Source organism: Ciconia boyciana, chromosome 4 (assembly GCF_034638445.1).
Source record: "Ciconia boyciana chromosome 4, ASM3463844v1, whole genome shotgun sequence".
Lineage (NCBI taxonomy): Eukaryota > Metazoa > Chordata > Aves > Ciconiiformes > Ciconiidae > Ciconia > Ciconia boyciana.
Window position 1 is genome coordinate 69,676,991 of NC_132937.1, and position 24,131 is coordinate 69,701,121.

General features: G+C 38.4%; 1 protein-coding gene across 3 annotated transcripts in view; it reads right to left on the reverse strand.

The window, feature by feature from the left end:
• Window positions 1–7,971: 7,971 nt before the first annotated feature.
• RAD23B (RAD23 homolog B, nucleotide excision repair protein) overlaps window positions 7,972–24,131 on the reverse strand; it is a 45,620-nt gene continuing 29,460 nt past the window's right edge. The window contains exons 5-10 of one of the 3 annotated variants that reach the window (XM_072859800.1): window positions 22,794–22,849; window positions 18,804–18,925; window positions 14,107–14,233; window positions 12,830–12,957; window positions 12,241–12,417; window positions 7,972–10,398 (exon numbers count right to left, since the gene is read on the reverse strand). In XM_072859800.1, the coding sequence (XP_072715901.1) occupies window positions 10,285–10,398; window positions 12,241–12,417; window positions 12,830–12,957; window positions 14,107–14,233; window positions 18,804–18,925; window positions 22,794–22,849 (724 nt within the window). In that variant the 3' untranslated portion in view covers window positions 7,972–10,284. Of the gene's footprint in view, window positions 10,399–12,240; window positions 12,418–12,829; window positions 12,958–14,106; window positions 14,234–18,803; window positions 18,932–22,793; window positions 22,850–24,131 lie in introns of all 3 variants that reach the window. The other 2 variants (XM_072859801.1, XM_072859799.1) reach the window with 2 other exon arrangements.

The window sequence follows — 24,131 nt, forward strand, 5'->3', positions numbered from 1 at the left end:
TTCATAAGGCAAGACCAAGATGTAACAGAGAGGTGATCTGGGAGACACCAGGGTTATTTTGGACAGGGAGGCTGAGAAAAACTTCCTTCTTCCCTCGTTACATCAGTTACACCTTCAGGTCACCATGGAAGTCTCCATTTATTGTCAGAGTGATTGTTTCAAAGGCGATCTCCAACACTGGGCCCAGAAGGGATGGAAAAAAGGAAAGCAGTTACAAGTTTTTTAATTTGCTAATACAATCAAAGAGATGTACAGAAAACAGGCACCATGCAAACAAGCCACTGCTTTATAGTGTATACAAGCCTAAAAAGCAGACAAGACTATTTTCAGGCTCTCAGACTGGCATCAAGGAGTAACCTAACGGCGTGAAAGATTTATTCCTATACTGTCAGAGTGTATCTGGAGTCCTTCACAGCACCAAGTACATTGTTCTCACACAAACAGCAGCAGTATCACTGTTTGTTTTCTCTGTCAGAAAACCCTGTACAATGTGATACTGTCTGGTCAGCAGATGGCTCTTTTGTTTGCACTGAGTACCCATGCAGTGCAGGGCTTGTTTCTCTCAGCTACTGCCTCCTCCTCAGCCTGCTCAGGCTCAAATTCAGACAGAAGCCGGGCAGACAGGCGCTCAAAATGCAGACCTTCATTCAGGAACACAGCAGAGTACCCTCTTAGCCTGAATATTTATTTCCACATCCACTGCGGAAAGTTCTGTTCATCGGTTCGTCAAGACACTTCTAGCACTCAGGAATGAGCTCAAGAATTTATAGGCTTGAGATAGCTGGGACTGTGTGCATTAGCAAGAGAGACAGGCTTGAGAAGCAAATGCTTTCTTCTATCCCTCCGTTTTCTCACAGCTAGAAAGGGGCATGGTAACTTCAGGACTGATAATGAGGGGGTCCTTTGAAGTGAAAGAGTAGACAGACAGTTACAGCACCTCATTTGGCGCTGTCTCCTGCCCTGTCATTCCCCAACAGGAATTCCTCCGCCCACCCCCAATCTGCTCATAATTGTTTAGAGATTATCAAGTGACAAATCCTCTGAGAAGCTTCCACAGCGACATTCCTTTTCATATTGTCATTTTGCATTCAACAAAGTGCTTTAGTGGCATGGAGACCAAAGCAGTTCAACCTTAAAGGATCAGGAGACATTTTAGCAAGCATCTCCCAAGAAGCAAATGCATTACTTTCGTGGATGAAAGGGAGCTTTGACCTTCTGGCTCCTAAAAGTCTTGATAAACACTTATGCTGTTTTACACCTTGTGGATTGACAGACTGATTCAGGATAAAGAGAGCCTCATTTGTCATTGTAGACAGCTGGAATGTGCAAGTTCCAAAGCATAAAAACCTGAGGAGAAGACGTGACAGTAGTCACTGCACAACGCTAAGTAGTGAAAGACCGGTTTTGTTTCTAAATTTTCAGTACCAGCTGTTACAGGAAGTAGGACAGATTTCCACCTCTTCCCAACTCCATCCAAAGAAATAACTTGTTGACAAAGAAAATTAATTCTGTTTAGAAATGCCACTGTGCTACTTCCCCCTTAATCATCAACATTACTAGCTGAACCTAAAGATATCCCAACAAGTAAACGAACCCATCTTGGCAATCTGTCTTGGCAGTCCCACAGTCAGAGACTATCAAAGGAAATGACATCTAGCTAGACACCAACCCAGAGCAGAAAACAGGAACAGCAAGCACTGGCTTGTGCATCTGCTTTGTTCCATGCTCACCAGAATGGTCTGAAAACCCAACATACTGGCACACTGTGAAAGATCGCCCTGTTTCTGCCAGTAGAGCAATCTTGGCACATAGTTTTTAAGCACTCCCTATTACAGCCTACAGGAACTTCACTATGTGGTTTCTCCCACCTTCTGACAACTCACCCAAGGGACCAACCGAGGTGGCAAGGGAGTCTAGGTCACTGAAATCTGTATGATATTTATGATTTATTCTACTCATTTCTTCCCTACCCAGAGAGAGTGAACAAGATCACTGAGCTGTTTGGAAAACAGTTAAGGGCTTTCTAGTAACATTTTCTAAAACTACTGCAGTCTACACCTCTAGAAAATTCATATTCTTAATTCATCTGGATGATCTGTTTTAAAAAAACCCCACACAATTATGCTTTTTGGGAGGACTTTTTCCCTCTTGAAAATAAGATTTTTCACAAACACTAATAGATGCTTTTAGCTGGAGAAAGAGAGATGGGAAAGTAAGCCCATTATGGAAGCAATGTTTTTGAAAATAAACAAATGAGCAGTTGCTTCCACACCAGGTAAAGGAGGCCAGACAATTTTACAGTAATACAGAGATGCATAGGGCATTTATATTATATGCCATTCAAAAATCCTTTTTTCAATTTATGGTAATGTGACACATCGTTGCGTAAGAATTGTCAGCTAACTCTACCTGATTCTGCAACTTGCTTTCCTCACACATCAGAACCTAAGAAAGAAATAAATTTAAGCCTAATCTAACTTGTGTTGACATCACTGATGAATTTTTAAAGAAATAACAGTGTCAGCCAAGCTTGCTTTGTTAATTTCTACAGGTCTGCTTAAAATATGAAGAGACACAAGATGAAGGTGGCAAAATTGAGTATTCAAATGCTCTTTAGGCAGCCTCTACACTTAAAAAAACAAACCAAACCAAACCAAACCAAAAACAACAAAAACCCAACAAAAGAAAGGACGGGATATGGAAATTGAGGATAAGCCTTCACAGAAATTATGTCCTTGTCATAATGGTAAGGTTGCATGACGAAAGTACTTAAATTTGAGATACTGGATTAATCATGGACCTCGGGAGACCCTTAGCCCAACCTCCTGCTCAAAACAGCGTCGGCCACAGGATCATACCAGAATGCTCAGGGCTTCAACCAGTCTGGGCTTGAAAACCTCCAAAGATGGAGACAGCACAACCACTATGGGCAACCTGTTCCAATATTTGACTTGAATCTTACTTCATTATATTAAGAACAATGTCCTCCATTATTCAGATAAGCTTAGACACAAATGATCCTGAAACCTAAAAAGATCCTGTGTGAACAGCACATCCGTCTGCAAACCTGACCATAACATTAAGGTTGCCCATGTGAAAAACCGATTCAAATTCCACCCCTTTGTGGTTCACAGATGGTGGTGAAAACCACACAGCCTTTCCACTTAATCTAAAGAAGCAGCTTTTAACTGTTATAGGACATTACCCTTCAAGCAATGAGAACAAGATGACAGAAACTTTGTTAGTAGCCTTCTCAGATTATTTGCTGACAGCAGAGGACAGGCAATGCTCCAGGTTCTCAGGACTCATTTCCAGAGTTGAATGTGCCATAGCTTGGCGATTCATACCCTGTGATCTGCACAGTATCTGCAAGCAGGCCCACAAACTGCTGACAAACAGAAACTGAACATCTCAAAATAATACATAAGGAGAAAAAAGTGAGGAAAAAATGAAATTAATAAAAATGCCACCAATGGAGAGCTCAAGTTTTACATACTTGTAAATGACAGTTATTGTAGCAGCACAATATAGTCTCATTCGCTTTTATCTGTTTTTAGTCCAAATGGCTCAAAACCTCTGTATCTTTTAACCAAAGCCCGATTCCCTGTGCTCTCTTCCCTTCCACTGGTCCTGTCCAAACTTCAAGCCTACAGATTTCAAGTGCTCTAACTTCTCACAGCAGTCAAGAACAGCCACTTTTCCATGACTACAATGAACAAGTGGTCTGTGCATGAATGGCAAAATCAACATATTCAGAACAGGTCAGATAATTGTTTATGCACAGACCAGAAACATTAACTCGCTACACACAAACTCTCAGATTTGTTGACATGGGCATGATGGATATAGCCAAGACTTCCAGACTTCTTGCATCACAGAAGCTCTGCCTGGGAACTGACCATTGGAAGCCAAAAAACCCCCTCAACCCTCATAATTTTTCCTCTTCCTGGCTCCAAGCACATAGGTGGGGAAAAAAAAAAGAGACCACATCCAAGACCGTCTAGATATCTAGTACCTCTGCTCAGTGAAATGAATGTGAAATTTGAAGAAAATAATGGATTCCCCTTACCCCCAATATTATTTTCTAAAACGGCAGAATTGTTTTTTATCCAAAACATATCAAGAAAAAAAAAAAAAAGACAGTCACAGGCAGACACCAAGCATGGAAAGTTTCCTTCCAGATCGTTTAAAGCTGAAAAGTTATAAAAAAACTGATCAGAGAATGTTAGGATGTAGAGGATGTAAATCAGTCTCAGTTAGTGAAGTTACCTTTCTAAAAAGTCCCAGAACAGCAAATATTTCCAAACTCCTCATCCCACCTTCTTTGTAATCATTACTTTTTCTGAGTGTAATTGTTAGTCCTTTACACTATTTAAGCTGCTGAGATCTGCCAAACAGCCCGTACTCTGATCAAGCACAGGACCCAACTCCAGTCTATTCTCTCAGACAAACCCAAATGACTGTGTTTCCCCCCTCTACACTTAGGCTCTCCAAAGTTTTATTTGCTCTCAGATTTACATATTCAGATTTGGGATAACAGACTCCATTAAGAAGTAGCACACATTCTGACATCATGAGGTTACACTCAGTCTGCATGACAAAAGTGATGCAATTTTGAGTAGAAATAACAACTTAAGTCCAACCCTGATACTACAAGCTGCATCTACTTGCATATGTCTATAAAAACCCTCACATAAACAACAGAGAGGTTTCTTCAGGTATCTACCCTCTCTAGGCACCTCATTTACATGTTGTTAGACTCTCTAACCTAGGACTTAAACTCTACAGTCCCAGCAGAGCTTCACAGACTGCTATAGTAACCTGGCAAACATTTTACCTTCTCTTGCCTCAAAGGCAAAATGAATCACTTCATCCCTTTCTCCCCTCTTCTCACAGTTACCCTGCAAGACAGCCATACAAGAAGCCTGCTCAGTTTTGTTTGACCTCTATCTACACTTCTGTAGATGCTAATTTAATTTGACAGCTGAACTGTTCATTCTTCATTTTAATCTCCCAAGTGTAGTTCAATCCACAGTTACAAAATCTGAGTGTTAACAGGAAGACAAACAACACTGTAGCTGGGTCAGAGGTGAAGGGAGAGCAGGATTAAAACTGAGCAACCTATACTTCCATCTGATTAAGGCCACTGCATAATGATGATCCTGCTACTGTTTCTACTAATGAAAAAAATTGCAGCCCTTTTCAGGGCTGCAATTTTTGTGTCTACAAACACACAAGACTGGAGATTAGCAGCATCTAGTAAAAGGTAAGTATATAGAAAACTTCTTTTCATTTGTCTCAGCATTCTAAATTACTTGTTTTCTTCTCACCATAAAGCAAAACCCCCAAGGAGAAGCCACATAAGAAGAGGGACAAAAACAATCTTCCAGACACTTGTAAAATACCCTAATGGTTCCATTCAGGCTATGAAGATGATGTGACAGCCAAGTAGACAGAATTTTTTCAGTTGGAATGAATAATATGATGACAAGCTTGCAGCTTCTCCACCTACAAACCACGATCATGCAATAACATCTTACCACTAAGATACCTATTTATGTAAGCACAGGCTTAATCACTTAGATATAAGGTATTCAAAAGGTATTATTAGGACATGTTACGGCTTATTACAGCATAATACAGCATTGTAAAACATTGTGATCTCCAGCAGTGCAGCAATGAAAAGAAACTGCAGCATCAGTGTCTTCAATTTCAAAATCTAAATACACAGAAGATGGCAGAATACTGCCTATGCACTAGGAGAAGCCCCATTAGTCAAACCTATTTTTCTTGCCACACTAGCTTCCAACAAGGTACTTCTCTCTCATTAAAAACACCACTTTATCTCTGCCACCTGATGACATGAGCACCAGATACAGTGCATCAAATGCATGACTTTCAGCCTCACTTTTTATCAGTTAATGTGACTCTTCCCAAAAAAAGGCTAAGGTCTTATTGCTTCATGAGTGACCTTCTCAGATCTTCTCACTTGCATTCTTAGCTTTTAACTAGCCTCCCCTTTAAGCAGTGTAGGATATACAATTCACAAGTGACAAAGCTGACTCTCTAATAAGCTTGTAAAGCAACAGAACCTTTCCAACAACTCTGAAGCAAAGCAAATTCTGAACTGAATTCTGAACATAAGGCTACCCTCATTGCTAGCAGCAGCCGACAAAGCCACCATTAAATGCTATTTACATGCCTCTCCCACAGATAGTCATGCCAAACAATTGTATTCAGCAATAACAGCTCTCCATTCTGCTATCCTGCATGTGAGTAAAATCATCACTCTTGTTCACAGCAAACTGAGGTTCAGTGTTTTACGAATGTCAATTTGCCACTGATTTTGAACAGCGACCTAGGCCCAGGAAGTGCCACAGATGCTAGTGTCTTAATAAAATGTGCTTTGATTAGAACTAGAGTGCAATTGTGTGTTACTAATATTTATTTTTCTTGCCTAGCCAGTAAGTATTTCTCACTACCAGGAAGGAGGAAAGAAGTTGAGTGCTAACAAGAACCAAGAAGGTTAATGTCCTTTTTTTCCTTGCAGATCATATATTCTGTGAGGAAATATATAAATACAGCACTGGCACTTGACAATTAGAAGTCAGCAGCATCAGCCACAGCCTGCAGCCATAAATTCGAACCATCAGCAATGCTGATCAGTCATGTATTTTGTGGCAATTTAATAATTAAATTATTCCTGTATGTCATTTCATCACAGGTGGAATAAGCCTACTTTTCTGGATAGTTTAGTGAAGTCACAAAATTTTATAATTTGTGGCTTCATAACCATATAGCTGTAGTTTCAAAATAATGTTTTTCAGAAGACAGTGTGTTGAACACTTTGCTGGCATCCCAAACCAGGTAAGGAAGAAGAACTAAAAATGTTACTGACAAAGATGTTCTCTCTTCACTCCCACCTTATTGTTTGCATTGAATTATACAGTATTTTCAAGTGCAGAAACTCTAGGTTTGTTTTGTGCATAGACAGAGCTGGGCTTGAAAGAAATTAGCAAAAAAATTTAAACATTAACATGCCTGCCTCCAAATCTCTGTAAAACCAACTGAAATATCCAATGAAACCACAGGTGACAGATCTGCTTACATTATTTGAGGACTTGGCTTTTGTGTCTCCCAGCTTCACTCACTCATGTGCATTCTTGAAGGAAAGCTCAATCCAACACTTCAAAATCAGAGCCACAGTTTGACTTCATGAGTGATTTTCTCTCATTCCTAAAAAGTTCTCGTTGTGTGGTAAGAATAAAGCATATCATCAATCCAATCTCTTGGGTTTGAGCTAGATTCATAAGAGGATTCTGGACAAGGTTAATGCACCATAGCACTAAAATGCAGCTGTATAGAGGACATAAGAATAGACAACTACTGAATTAATATGACTTCAGATTAATTCTTTTAATCCCAATTAAAACTGCATCATGAATAGCTTTTCACTAAGCAGATGCTTAGAAGTTTTACAACAAAGGTAAGGACTCCAGTACCAAAACTTAGGAAGAAATACTTGATTTTCTTAGCTACTGTTTCTTAGCTACTGCCTCACAGGCACAAAGCCGTGAGGAGACTGCTCCCCAAATCCCTAAGAGATCTGCAGCAAACAAGCTGAAAAGCACTCGGTGCAGACAATTCCTGGTAGTACTTGGCAGAAAACGAGACACAGCATACCTAGGCAACTTACACAACTTGTTCAGGTCACACTTACCTTCTCAACACCATATGAGTTCCATATATTCTTCCCTTTTGGCAGCAACTACAAAGAGATACATGATTCTCCCTGGCAAGTATCCCACTATTGAACAGATAACAGTTTTTGCTAGCATATAAGGTCAGACACCTGTTATTCATCAGAAGTCACATAAACACTGTTCCACTGCTGAAAAATGGGAACAGAATTACTAGAAAGACTTCAACCACAGCAGCTATAAACCCCTCAGTCACTCAGTCACAAAGTTACAAATGACCAAAGCAAATAGCTTTTTTACAAAGACCAAGCTCAACAGTCTTTAATTCAAATACATTTATAAGTAAACATTTCGGAATCAAAATTGGAGGGAGTAGACTGAAACACCCACAGACATTCTTGCTTTACTCTCCATGCTCCTAGAGAAGGAATAGTTATTTCTGATAGTGGTTTGATCAGTACAGAAGACTCCCACAAACTAAAAGCTTTTGTCTTAGTCAGGTATTAGCTATGTAGTAAAGTACATTCAAGAAGTCCTTGTATCAATTTGGCATTTTTCAAGTACCTGGCAGCTGGTCCTTTTACAGGTAAAAAATAGCCCCTTTTTGCCTGCAGAGTGTTAAATCAAAATTCACTTCTTCCAGTCCCTAAACATACTAAGAATCCTATTTAGCTTAAGTCTACTGGCTGACTTGGATATTAACGTTAGCTTCTCTAAAATGAAAGCATTATGAAAAACTTATTTTCTCTTTAGCAATATCACACCTCCTACTGATAGATTTGGGTTGTGCTACTGATCACTTAGACATTATACACCTATGAAATTTTAAAAGAATAAAATCAGAATAATTAAAATGCACACTATTTGGAAAAACATCACAGATGTCTAAGGATAGAAAGAAAAAGTAAAAGGCTTTAATATGTTTCACTATTTTGTGCAGATAATTATTTAACAGACTATGGTCAACCAATAAGGAAACAAAATACAAACACAAATGTTTCACTTTTTCTTGCTCTCTTTTCTCAAGACACTTGACTTGTACTTTGAGCTTAAGCAGTAGTTAAGTAGTTAATCCACTGATACACAACCTAAGCAGAAAATAATTTTTAGTTGTACCACTAAATCATTAATATCATTAGTGGTACAACAGCTCAGTGCTGTACCACTAATAATATTTTCTTGGTTATTGTAGAGATAAATTTGTAATCCAGGTAACTGGAACACAGCAGTAAAAACTCAAAATATCCCCAAGCTGTGTTCAGGAAATATTGCACATAATAGCTTTAGATTAAATTAGAATCTGGTTTCATTGCTAGCATTACAATGATGGGAATAATTGTCTCTAAAAGTCAATGTATATTAAAAGAGAGATTGTTACATCTTATGACTAAACAAAATAAATGACAAGTAGGTACCAAGAAGTAAGATTCAAAATTCTATAACCAGAGCTCATTTTCAACAGAAAGGTATGAATGCAGATTCCTTTGGGTTGGAATAACTTGATTGTTTGCTTGATATCTGAAGTTATGAACTTCTTTCCTCATAAAGTGAATAAATAAAAAAAAGTCCTTACTGAACAGAAATAGCTTGATTATTACAATCTACTCAAGAGCAACAGAATGCCAGTATCTTCAGATGCTTACAGCTGTATTGTAGAAGCTGGTTCAACAAAGGTGGGAAGGTAAAATGTGATTTGATAAAGTCTCATTGCAGCGGACAAAAATTAAGCTTGCATTTTGTTTGCTGGCAGAAAAAGAATATTTACAAGAGCGCATATAACAAAACCAAACATGCAATCTATTGCTTTTAAAACTTTTACTGCAACATAACATTGAAGTGAACAGTAATTAGATATCTAGATAATTTTTCCCAAAGAGAAAAGATGTAAACAGGATAATAATTTTACCTGTATGTATATAGCTTCTCAGATCATTTGAGGGGGGCAAAGGAGGGGGTGGTGTTTCTCAATCATCAAGACACTTTTAACTGAAATGGGTTTTCATTTTGAAAAAAAAAAAAAAAAGCCAACATTGTTTTAATCCAGCATTAAACAAAATACTGTGCTTCTTGCGCTACTTTAACACATCTGAAAAAGCAAAATAACTACCCATATTTTGGCATTCATGTTAACATTTGCTCAGATCTTTTAGATTTCACAAAGCTGCTATCCAGTGTTGCCATGAGATAGAGATTGTAGAATCTAGATAGCACAGGCTACTTCCAATACCAATACTAAGTAGAAAGGAACATGAAAAGCAGGGCATTACACTACATTTCTGGAACTAGTACAGTAAGAGTGAAAACCTAGAAGAAGTTAACCTACAGTTTATAGAAGGAACTAATTATCTGCAGAAGCTGATTTTTGGTTGAATATTATTTTACACTGTGTGATTTTCTGCATCTGCCAATTTAAAGCAGACGTACTTGCTGCTTTCTTTGCTTTGTTTTCTACATTCTCTTCTTTCCCCCTCCCCATATACCATACACAAAGCATTTTGAATATAAGCCCAAATATCCCAGACAATCCAGTGAACAAAGTTAGTGTAATGCACTGGTGTGAGCTGTGAAATAAAAAAAGTGTCTCTCAATCTTCATCAAAGTTCTGTTGTAGAAGAAAGTTGGCAGCCAAGTTTTCATTCTTCTCACAAGCAAAATATGCCTGTATCACAAGTCCTTCAGGAAATCCTAATGCCTTTAACTGAAGAAAAGAAACAGATTTAGAAAGTACATTTTGTATATTAAGCTTCTTTGTATGTCTAGTATCTTGAGATGCCACTTAAGCAATTACTGCCTTCTTGAAACAAACATTGCTGCCTAGCTCAATACAGCCTTTAGTGAGCAAAGAATAAGAAGGTATTGACTCTGTCTTTAGTAAACAGAATTCTCACTTGAAAAAGTGGTTTGAATGAGTCTAATGAAGCACCATAAACCATGTCACTTTTCTTTCACTGTAAGTCACTAAAACAGACTTGGGTCACAGTAATGTCAAGAAGTAACAGCACATTGCACTGCTGCAGAAACAGACAATGCCCATTTTAAACTATTAATTATACAAAGCTCAGGATTTTTAACAAAAGTTGCCTGGAACAAAAGCTCCCAGCCTGTGATCACTAGTAGGTAGCCCAACACATCACATTAAGCCATACTTTCAATTGTTCCAACTGGACTTTCACTTTTTAAAAAACTGACTACACATTGCAACCATGAGAAGCAAGTTGAGAGCAATCTGTTTTTCAGAAGTCAAGGAACTAATTAATGTCTGGGACACAACGACAACAGGGGATGAGAATACTCGAGCTTATTACTGTCCCAAGGGAAATGGGTTTAGCCTGCACTTGAAGACATACAGCAATCCAATCTTTGTTTTAGCCAAAGGCAAGTACATACAACCATTTGGAGATTTTCTTAAAATCCCCACAGCACCTGCAAGGCATTTGACATATAGGGCAGATCAAATCTCTGTGAGAAACTATGTCCTGTTATCCTTATCAACCATTCTTAGATTTAATTTCATGCTTACAAACAGCATGAATGTGTCAGCTATAATACTAAGACACCTAAATTTTGAGGTGTGTCTTTCATGGAAAGGGGAAGAAGCGTACAGCTCTCTGTTGGGTTTTGGCACAGGTTGCAGAGCTACTGCTCTACTGCATAAAATGGTTTTAAAAGGAAATGCAGCAGACTAGAGAGGATGATCTGTGAACAAGTACATGGACAAACAGTTTTATTAGACTAATTTTATTAATTGTCAATTTCCTTGAGATCTAGAGAATTGAAACCTATATTAAAATTGTTCTTTTCTGATGATCCTTACATAACCTTTTGCTTTGCCAGTTGAAAAACGTTGTCTTTGATATACAAAAACACTACCACAGTATGACACATGTCTTTGCAATTTGTTCTAAGAAAAATCTCTGAGGCATTGCCATCTATGCAAATTTGTATTTAGTCAGTGTTACACACAGTATTTATGAATGCAATATACCACCCCCAAGTATGTTTTATAGACATGTTTACCTATATTTTTAGAAAGTTATAATTAACTAATTCTCATGGATAGACAAATAACTGGGCTAAGTAGCAACTTCAACTCATCTACTTAATTATGAGAGCTCTTACTATCCAAGTACTTTGCAAACAGTGCTCATGCAGACACACCTTTGTACTGGGAAACCTATCACAGCATGATCTAGAGCAGTACCGTCTGAGGCTTCTGCAAGACGAATTACTGCCTGAGTTCCCATTCCTGAGGGAAACCCTTTCAATTGTCAATTATTACAGACAGCCTCTGATCACTTAAAAGGCTCTGCATCTTCTCAGTAAGGCTGATTCAAGAGATTTTAGACTCAATTGCTATAAAGCAAGAAGAGATGTGATTTGAAACAAGACTACAACAGCTATGAAATATCAAATATAAAATATCAAAAATTATGCAGAACTACTGAGCAAGAACAAAGTTTAAGTTAAGGCATGTCTTAAGCATGCACCAGAGTCAACACCCTACAGCAACAGCCAAGCGACATTTCAAAGAAGGGCTCACCCTTTCTATAGCTTCTTTTTCCTGAGGTGTTACTTGAATGTAGTTCATATGACCATTTCCAGCTTCTGCTGCTCCTCCAGTGCTGGCACCATCATCACTGCCACTTAAACCTTGGTGAGACTCTAGAACTGGCTCATTCAACATATGAATAAAATGTTCCTGGTGTTGGCTTATTTGCTGTGATGCATGGGAGAATAAAATAAATAAATAAATTGAAATAAAGCATGTTTAAGCCTGCCAAAAGGCAAGTAAGAATATTTATTTCCAGTGAATTAAGTAGTCAAAATAATGTGTAAAAAGCGCTTAGAGAAAAATGATTAAATCTAACCATTAGAAATGCAATTTCTTGTTTCAGTTCAATTGCAGTGACCCTTCCCTCTTCCCGATGCCCTTTGCACCTCTTATAAAGAGACTCAGACTCATTTCTAATGTCACAGAAAATATGTTCTGTACAGCAACAACTGCTGAAAAGCCAACAATATAATGTTGTAACTGCTAGTAACACACTATCCCAGTTAACATCAACATAGCCCTTTCTTGTAAAGCTAAATAAAAATTAGCAGCATTATTTTATTGTTTTAAGATTCACCTGCAGTAGCTGAGGGTTTTCCCGTCCAATCTGCTGTAGCAAAGCCGGTAGCAGAGAAGGATTTTGCTGAATTATTTGTCTCATCTGCTGGAACTGAGGCTGATTTCGTAAAAACTCAAGTGGATGTCCTGAAAAATCAATGAGATAACATGTTTTTTTAAAAGTTACCAACATTCTTAATAAAATACATACCTACACTATAACTGTAGATAGAAACAGGACATTAAAGTGGACAATACACACTTCACTGACGAACAGAAGAGCCTGCTTCCTCACACTAACTTACTCTAGCTTTAAGCAAGAGTTCTTTATACTAAGGTTAAACTAGGCATTTTCTTTTCACCCAGCCTTCTCTTAAGATCCAACAGCTTTCTGTCCTTGATCTCCAGCACTTTTCTCTTTATGTCTCATCCCTGAGTAACCTCATTCAGAGACACCTACCCAGCCTACTGTCTTGTCTCTATGCCTACAACAGAGTTCTCTACCTCCTGCAATAGGTCAGTTCTGTCCTTCTCAAGAGAGTCTTGCCTTCCCATATATCCTATACTGTTAGATACTGCCTTGAATGCAGCAGTGTCTAAAGTGCTTTGAAATATCCCATTCCCCCCATTCTCTCTTTACGGATGATGTCACGTGTGCCTGTCACTACTACCTATATGTTTAACATTCTGGCCTCTATGAAGGCTTACATCTTGAACGCCATCTCTGCCACAGCCTAAAACAGACCTTTCCTACTCCTTGACTATGCTCTTTTCATGTATTTATTTCCCTTTAAGACAGAGTTCTCTTCAGCAGGCACCAACCGCTCTGTCCATGTGCTGCACTGCTGAGTGAGGAGTCCTAGATCATGGACAGGTCTCTCAGGTGCTACACCTTGCAGCCTTATGGCAGGTTTCTCCCTTGACAGTTCAACTTCCAAGCAGTAAATGCATTAGTATAGTCCCTGTCGACAGTTAGTTAGCCACAGAAGTAGGAAGCCACAGTTGAAGTGAGCGAAAACACAACCCCCTCCACAGTCTTACATTTAAATCCAGAATACTGAATCAAAGGAATTGTGCAAGTTCACAGCATTTTTATAAACTTCATGTTTTATTCCAGATATACCCACATACAACAAGCCACTTGTTCCAAGCAAGTACACTTGGAATTTCCATGTTACAGCTCTTACCCAATTCACTTTGATCAGTTCACAAGCACCAGGAACTTAAAATTCACTGAAGCAGAGAATGCTTAAGTGCATGTGTTTATCTCATCCTCTCAAATATAACCTTTCTTACCTCCTAATGAACTAGTACTCGTAGACACAGTTGCTACTGCTGCTGCCGCCGCTGCTGAAGACTCAGAGGCACCAGTGCTTCCTGCTTGAGGGGGTTCAGCCGCAGCCTGATTATCTCCAGGTATACCCTAAAGCCACAGTTCACATAATTACCTACAGAATGCTAAAGGATACTTGTTTTACTGCATGTATTATTTAGTTTTCAGAACAAAGGAAAACACATTAATGCTTTCGCTGCAAATACAAAGCAAGATGCTGTGGTAGGTATGCATTTACAACTGGAAGAGAATACTGTGAAAACAGTAATTTATTTTTTTACAAGAAAAATATGTGGTTTGTATAGCGAGGTAGTAAAGCATGCACTGCATCAGTTTAAAATACATTTTACTTCATAAACAAATACTTGCTTTGAATGCTGTTCTAAAATATTTTATATGAGTGAAAAAGTTAAACTAAATATACAGTTACAATATGTTATAGTGTTATGCAAATAAAGTTACATTACGGCAACAGAATTGTAGTACACTATGCTAACAGTGAGATTATAGATGCCATACAATCTGGCAAGAAATTAAGAAGAGATAGAAGAGCATGGCTCTTTGGACCTCTATCCTCAATGCAACAGCCTGACAACTGTCATTTACTGTATCTTAAGTATGAAAAGGCCTGTATGTTATCAAATTTTAGCAGCTTAAAAAAACTAGTTAACTTGCATTTTGTTTATTTTCCATGTGCAAACAACTTTATATAGGAACTAATTGCTCAGGGGGATGAAACCAACAAATCTTAAAAAGAACAATTATAGTAAGTTAGAATGTGGGTTATACAACCAAGACAGACCTTACTCTATTACTTTTCCCCTGCATGGGAATCCTTCAAAATTCCCACCCTAACCATGCTTTCCCCACTGCCACTGAACTCCTGCACCAAATTTGTGCTTTCCATCCTCCTCCCTGAAGCCTAGAAACTTAGGCAGCTTGGCATGGGACAGATACCAAGAAAGATTCCTATATGACTACAAGCCCTGGTGGTACAGGCAAGGGAAATTGCCTGACAGGAACCCAAAACAGGTAGACTCCATGGAGCAGTAAACCTCCTGATACACAAAGAGTAACAGTGGGGGGAGCTATGTTAAACCAAACCCCAAAGGGGCAAGACTATACAAGATCCTTTACCTCACAACACTCATTTTCCAGGGCATCAAAAAATTCTGGTTTTCTGCAGTCTTCCAGAATATTCAATCCAGATAAATCTGAGAAGGCAGAAGCACTAGTATAACTGAATGTATTTCACCTGCCTCAAATGAAGAAGGCACCCTTCAGTTTGGGATCCACAAAGCATAAGGAACAGGGTGGGCAGAAAGAATCACAGAACTTCAGTGTAACCAGACAGTGAAGAGGTTTGGCAAACCTACCACAGAAATCACTGGTACGTAATGTAGATTAAAAATCCTGCTATAACATATTCTTCAGATGATACCTTCATGACTACAGATGAACAAAAAGGACAAATAGACAGCTAATATAAAGGCCACATCTAGAAAGGGAGAACTGGACAGAGCTCCAGGCAAAACTTTGCCTTACCTGTGAGATAAGAAGCACATCAAAGTATAAATCACCTAATTATCAAGTCCCCGTTTAAGCCGCTCAGAGGAATAAATGCAAGTTTTCCCTGTCACACACTTCATTACCATTATATGGCTTGGTCAGCTTGCTACACATCCCTCCCTCCACAGAGGGGGAAGAAAATTCCATTCATGACATAATTCTGAGGTAACTCTCTCTTATCAGTGCCTTACAGAGCACTGCTTAATACCTTTTCCCATCAAATCAGTCATTTCTAGGAAGCTAAGTATAATGTAGGAACTTGGGTTGATCTTATGAAATTACTGGTTGATTTCACCTATTTACAGGCATCTGTTGTCACTGCAATCTCTGCCCAGATGAAACAGCATATGCTTGTTTAAACCTTAAGTTTACTCTTGAATGGAAGCACTCTGGAAACTAGTCCAACCAAATTTACTTAGAAATGATTTGCCATCTTGAACATCATTTTAACTTTTAAATACAAGCTTGAAGTATCAGTCTCCAAATAACCAAGACTGTGTGCAATAGTAATCAGACAAAACTAGTGAGGTGTATGCACCTTGTTCATACAGCTATCCAACAGAATAAAGCATGATATCAATTCACATACAATTAATTTTTAATGTAAACATTGCTTGGACAGCAGAAAGGCCATTTTTGCCTTATGGTGGATTAAACAATTGTTTACTGTTTAATTGAGCACCAGAGCAGTTTTTAGCTGACATTGTTCTCCATAGGGTAATAATCACATCAGGCCCAGCCCAAGGAATGTACACATTTAGAACAGAATAGTTCCAGTTGGAAGGGACCTACAACGATAATCTAGTCCAACTGCCTGACCACTCCAGGGCTGACCAAAAGTTAAAGCATGTTATTAAGGGCATCATACAAATGCCTTAAACACTGACAGACATGGGCATCAACCATCTCTCTAAGAAGCCTGTTCAGTGTTTGACTACCCTCACGGTAAAAAAAAGTTTCCTAAAAATTTCCAAACTAAGAAGAGGTCGTAAACAATGGTCTAGTTGTTGGAGGAAAGACAGGACTACTTCCTAATTAAGGGTTAGGAAATCCTTGGGTCAAAAACAGATCTGAATCTGAATGCCTCCAAAGATTAGTCTGAGGCATAGAAAAAGAAACAGCATAATTTAGAATTGAGATCTCCTTCCATGACCACAGCTCAAGTACATAGGATTACATCTAGATCCTCAGCCATGAAGCCATGACAACTGAACAGCTTGTCATCTGAACCATGGACAACAAGTGGAATCTTCAGGGCTCATTTAAGGAACAGCTACACTTTAAGCATAGATACTCTCTTGACATTTTCTTTCCAACACTTTACAGGCACCTTTGGTGTACTGATTCTTTAAACTGGGACAGTGGTATATAAACTTGCAGCTCTCAAAATCCTAATCCTGCCCTGTAGATTATACAAAAGATAACACTGATGATGGTTTGGAGGCAGAGGGTCAAAGAACAGTGTCATCAATGGACCAGTATTAACTAAAGAGAAGCTTTTTTGATGTAGCAGGATGGTAAGGAACGTATTTAGACCCCAGCAGATCAAGAACATTTGAAAAGACCATTTGCAGCAACAGAATTCTTCTAGAAGGACAACAGAAGTCTGCCAGCTAATATGGTCTCTAAGAACAAGACTGCTCCTCCCCACTCCTTTTTCCAGCAGGAAGAAGAGGAAGAACAAAGAACAGATATTCTCAGTGAAGGGTAACATGAAACAGAAAGGGACCAGCTTATATAACAGAAGGACTCATTTGAGCGTACAACCACTGCACACTCTACATGATTGGCACACGCACAGCAAGCCCAATGCTTACAGGCGGCACTGGATTTATGGTATATGTGCAGACAAAATGAACAGTAAAATCAACTTTTTTAAGGCATGAAAACCAAACGTTTGAGATTGCAGACTTATGGCAGATAGATGGGAGCTACTGCATTCGCCCTTAGGGCAAGACGATATTTATCACCTTCCATTGGCCTAATACTAGAAGAGAACTGAACTTTTTACATTCAGGTACCCAAAACATTTGTTATCTGCTTAAAAACTGCAGGTTACAAAGTCTTGGAATCATTAATGTAAGTAGCAAGCACACCAGTGACTTGTAGTTGTAACTACTGAAGAAAAACTTCATTAACAAAAGTAAAGTTTTATAACTGGAGGTAAAGATGACAGTTTTCTTATCAATCTATCAGAAATTCAATCCACATACATTTTGCAAGGACTGGTTCAAGACATCTGGCTTCAAGATTTTAACAAAGTTCATACTGGGAACAAGAGAAACCACATCAGGGATAAAACGGTATGCTAGAGTGAAAACTAAATGCACTGGAAATACTGATTAAGCAACAAGCTCCCAGACAGATTCTCTGGTGGTTACAATTCACCTGTCAGATTAAAGTATACAATGAGAAGTAATACAAAAAGCCCCTAAAACAACTCACAAGTTTTCCATTAAAGTGAACCTCCTCTTCTATTTCCTCTCACACCAATGAAGTTCATTTCACCCTTCAAACTATATTTATTAAATGAGAAATTGTTCCTTCTCCAAAACACTGCTTTAATTAAAACACTAGTTAAATTAAGTACACTTCAAAAAACTCTCAAACCTTTCTGTTTGGAAAGTATATTATTAAGAACACTGTGCATTATTATTAAAACAATGAACTGGAAGTTAAGAAAACCACCTTTGTGATGTTATAGATACTAAGACAAAAATAGAGCTAATGCTGTCACTAAGATGTGACACAAAATCATTCCTTGAGCCAGCCATTGGCAGTTAAAACTATCACCGTAACTGGACATATTTTACGTACATACACACACAAATCAACAAAGAATAAAAGCAAAGAAGTGACAGAGGTAGTTAGGGATGACTTCAGTATTTCCTAGAACACATTATAACCCTCAAAATCTGAATCTCAGCCTTCCAGATGCTCTCCTTAGAGATGTTGTTCCTCTATGAACATGTACTACTCTCACTGATGGGATAATATTCAAAATAACAAGTAAATCAAAGTTAAAATTATTCTTTAGTGAGGACAAAATAAAAAGTGAAAGAACAAGGTGTAGGTAAAATAAACTGCTCACCATTAAAAGGTATTCCACCGCTCTGTCAGGATTGTTGAAGCTGGCCCTCAGCGCCGCGATTACGTGCTCTCGTTCATAGCCCATTGACATGATCTCAGTCACCATATTCTCATAGGACTGACCTGTCACTAGAAGTAACATGACCACCATTTTAAGGGAATAAGGCAAAAAAGGCACAAAATAGTTTCAATGGATAAATTCATTTCTACCCAAATTTGACTCGTTCATTGAAGAGTAAAGAATAGCTCATATTAAACTTGCCATGGTTCTGTTGCTTTAACTCCAAATATATTCTGGTGGTTTCATTATGCATTTGATTGGAATAGTAAATAGGAATGAACACAATGCAAACTTCTACTGAAAAAAGCAGCACTTGTGATACTTCTGTACTCTTAACTGAAATGATATTCCCTCTCTATGCTTTCATCCAAGGTCAAGGGCATCCTCAAAGCTAATATCAATTCCTGATGTAATCAAGAAAATCCTCCTGCAGTGTAAGTTTGGAAATTAAACTTTCTAGGCAGAAATCTGCCTGTCAAACTGTTAGCCATTGAGGTTTTTCCAAATAAAGACTTTACACTATGCTGTGGTTAGAGAGATGACAAATAGTGATGACCAAGTTATAACTGTATATTGCTACATGCTGGTGATGAGGATCAAAGTCATTTAATCAACTTAACATGGACCAACTCAAGTCAGGCAGAAGACTTAAAGTTATATCTAGGAAAGTCACTCAAGACCTCAATGAGGGTGTGTGAGAACAAGTTACCTCATTTAATTAATGTATATTTGACTAGACATCCATCACATCAAATCCCCCCCCACCTCTTACAGTATAAGTGGACTAAAACTGGCCCACACCTGCAGCCATCAAGACAAAAGAGTACACACACTACATATGGAGAATTTTAAGGACAACTGATCACTACACTAATGGTATCGTAGGGAAAATTATTATCTCTTTTCATAATCCATTTTATTTCCCTTCCATAAAAGCAGACAGCAGGTTTAACAATTCAAAAAAAACACTATTATATTATAAATTGTAATTGAGCAATTGTAATTGACCTTAAAGGTTATCTTCCCATGCAAAAACAGAAAAAAAAAACCCCAAACCCAGGCATTACAATACCATTTCCTTCCTTGGATAAAGGTATTCCTAATCTCAGTGGAACCTCACTACTGACTCTGTAACACTACCAAGTTAGTGGCAGGAGAGTTAAATAATTAAGTCACCATAAAAAACAACAGATTAAAAAAAGTAGAGGAAACAAATACTGCTAGAGCTACTATGTTAAGACAAGTAATTCACAATTAAAAGAACCAAAGAGAATATCAAGTTTTATTCCCTTAGGAAGAAGGTGTTCCAACTCAAGCCAACATTAACACAACCACATTGCTTGATTTTTAAAGAATGCTTCTAACTGATCAGTGGATGTATGACTGAGGGCAATATACTCAAGAACAAATAATAAAACAGCCCTAGCCCAAGGATTGTGCATTATCCATAAAGATAAGTAATGGATTTATGACTGTTGACTAATTTGAGCACTTATTGTTCAGATTTCAAAAGAATAGTGCCAACCTGAGTTTAAGGAATGGTAAGTTCATGTCTTCATATACAACTACAAGATCAATCATTTTACATCTGTCTTTATTTTTTTAAAGACATAAAAAAAAAATCACCTAAACTTCGCTCTAAAGATACATATTTCTGTACATATCTCCAGAGAAGCAAAATTCCAAGCCAACAATTGTCCCAACACAATAATTTTGCTAAACTTACTGCTCATGTTCTTTCTTACACAGCACTAGTTTACCCTTACTATTGCTAAAAAACTAATCAAGGTAAACAACAGACAGAACACCTTTTGATCTCATTAGTTACTACTTAAACATTTCTGTAGTACTCTTTCAATATAAGCTAGGTAGAGACTAGAACAGTATGACAGATTTAGTACAGAAAAAAAACCCCATGCAATAAGGTCAACTTGCTCTGGATGGTCTGCTACATAAGCCATAATTAAAAGCCAAAGAAGGAAACAGAATTACTGTGAATTTAGGCACATGTACTCCATATACAGTCTACTGACACAAGTCGTGCAAAAGTAAGACCAAGAATAATAATTCAAGAATTGCACACCAGCAATGTCATGATATAGAATCAGGCCTATCTCTACGTAGTGCTACTGGGAATGTTTGTGAGGTCAATGCTGAAGTGATTCTGATCTTTGCTTTTGTCTTCCACATAACATTTTAAAGCTGGATTAACTTTCAAATCCATTTCATCACATTCCCCACAATAATCCTTGTCCCATGCCCTAAAGAAAGCTTGGGCTGCTCCAGTGAAAGATATGGTTGCACAGGAACTGCAAGACGTGCAGATCTTCACGTAGCACACAAAGCCACATTGGTTTTCAGTCAGCGTATCTAACTGAAAACAAAAGCAATTCAGTAGAAACCAATCCTTGTTTTTAAAGTGAAGTCAATTATCTTCAGACAATGTAACTGAGAAGCCACAGTAAGAACATGCCTAGGATCCTACTTCGGATGTAAAAACATACTATGTGAATTTGGGCAAGCAAATTCCTTTTAAGACCATTTCTAAAGAAAAAGAACCACAGAGTTCATGCCTATTGCCGCTGAAAATTTTTTGGCATATAACCCTTGCAGTATGCTTACCCGGGAAGTTAAAACTCAATGCCTGTTATTTCCAAACTGTTAGGGACATGTGGGTTTACTGTATCAGATACCAATCAAAGAACTTTCACATAAAATGGGTAGTGAGATGATGCTCTACTGCTACACTTAAAGGAGATTTTTGTTTTCAATTCTGAAGATACTGAATCAAGACCACTAGCTTAATTAAACTTGTTGGTCATTACTGTTAACATGAGTATTTGCAAAGACCATCTCTCAGCCACTAAGGTATAATGAATGGTTAATGAAGCCTGCAGCACCTTTGGTAGCAGCAGTCACTTCAAAAATGTAATAGAACTCAACTGGTTGTCTCCTACAGTATCTATCAGCTGTTTCAGCTCATACATTTCTTCAGCCTAAAACAGTAGGTCATAACATAAGACCTAAGCTGCAGTTACACACACTAAACCTGGTGGCTACCACCAATACACATAAAAAATTACTACTGCTCCTAAATCACCTTGGGTTGGTTAATCACAACACCTGCCTCCGATATATCCACACACCCCTACACAAAAATGTCAGTGAAACTCTTTAATTAGTTTAACTTTTTGTACCAAGTTGCAGCTTAATGTTCACAGAGATAAGACAAAATAAAAAACCCACCTCCCCCTTATTTGTGCCTTAATCTGCTACACTCTAAAAAAAAAAAAATCCCCTCCAAAAAATTTAAGTAGGAGTAAGGAGTTGTGGGTTTGCCTAGTAATTTCCTAGCTACCAGAACTTCCTATTGTTTTTACCCTGTTTATTTCACTGAGAAACAAAGATATTTAAACTGTCAAAAGAAAAGTGAATTGACGATAAGTGTATGGAGGCATTCATTCCTCAACCCAGACAGCAGCAGATTTGGTGAATTTATCTAATCTAAATGTGTCAAAAGACAGTACTGTCAAAGCTGGAACATGAGAATAATAAAGGCAGCCATTTTATCAGACCTGCACACTGGGAAGGCAAAGGTGAAAAGAAAAGTGTATACATATTTACGTCCGGTCTTCTATTCAAGCCACTTCAAACTGAATAGTTAGAAGAGAAATTAAGGCAAACAGGGGAAAAAAACAGGAATGATAAGAATCTTCCTTTTACACAATAAAAATATATGAAGTGAAATATTCTTCAGTGAAGAAGTTCTTGATGCTGGTTCTAAGATACCAACTTCAGGTCTTAGAGAAGAGTACTTTGATTATAACTTTAACAATGACAGATACAGAAGAGAATGTCAACATCTGCTAATCCGTCATTTGTTTCTGCTGCACCAAAATAATGTCTACATTAAAAAAACACTCCACTTACCAAGTGCACTTATAGCATCCTCAAAAAGATTTGATCGAGATGTATCACCTGTTGTACTGTAAGATGAAGACAAGTGCAATGGTAATTACAAAACTTTGGAAAACTTCCTGTTTTTCAAAAAAAACAGCAGCAGGTGTAACTCTAATAGCCCCTTATGTTTCTAAAAAACCAACAAAGCTTTCCAAAGAGCTCTCTTTTGGTCTTATAGTGAGACCTGATTTTACAAATTTACAATGCTACCATTTTTAACACAAGGCCAACCTTCCCCCCTACCCCCCAATAGTTTGGCTCTTGCCCATCTGCTCAGGGATTAGCCATCTGCTTGCTTGAATGCTTTAAAGGGTGGGAGAACAAGGTGGATTTTCAAAAGCACGCAACAGTCTCACTAACTGCTTCCCATAGTCACCAGTTTGACCTCAATGAGGACCCAAGGAGGTCAGTGGTAAGCACTTATTAAAATCTCAGTATCCTACTCTCCCAGGAATATAAACTGCTAATATTTGCAGTTACTCCATCTCAAATTATCAAAGCTGTTAAATTACAGGATTAAAGGCTCACCTCCATGAACACCAAGGAACACAGAGGCACACCACCAGGCAGAGGAACACCAGTTAACACAGTCAGAGGCAAGGGTGCCCCTTTCCTGGCTCCTCCCAGAGCTGCAACTTAAAAGCATCAGCCCCTTGGTCTTGGGGTGACACCCCTGATGGGTCAATGGGAGAGGCTCTCCAGGTCTCTTACAGATCAAGGGCATTACTGAATACAGGGTAGTGTGGCTCATCACAGGGTGCCAAGAAAAAGTGTATGGGGATTGTGCAAGACTTACTATGGGATATCTAGGGGAAGAACCAAAGGCAGGGAAAGGGAAGCATCAAGGCACCCTGCAGATGAAGAGCATGGGTAAAGAGAGCGAAGAGAAAAAGGGCCAGTCACATGTAAACAGCACTTGCCTGGCCATGCCCTGCACCTGTTCACCAGTGGATCCTGCCTTCTAATTAAATTCCATTTCTAACTATTTTTCATGCTGGGGGGTCTCTCTATACTACATGCATGTGTGTGTATAGAAGTCTAAGTGCCCACAACTGGACAGGGAACCATGAGTCACAGTGATCCACCCATCTGCAGAGCCAGCAACTGCAGAGACCAGACACTGTGGAAGACTCAGTGCCAGCAACTGGAGAAGGGGCCGCAGGGGTCCATGTGCCTGCGTTGTTGGCAACCGAAGAGACTAGAGTGCATGCATATTCTGTGTGGACACATACATTGGCGTGTATGTAATCACTAGCAAGCATCAAGCTTGACTACAGTGAGTAGGGTAAGATGCTTGAGAGCCGTGTA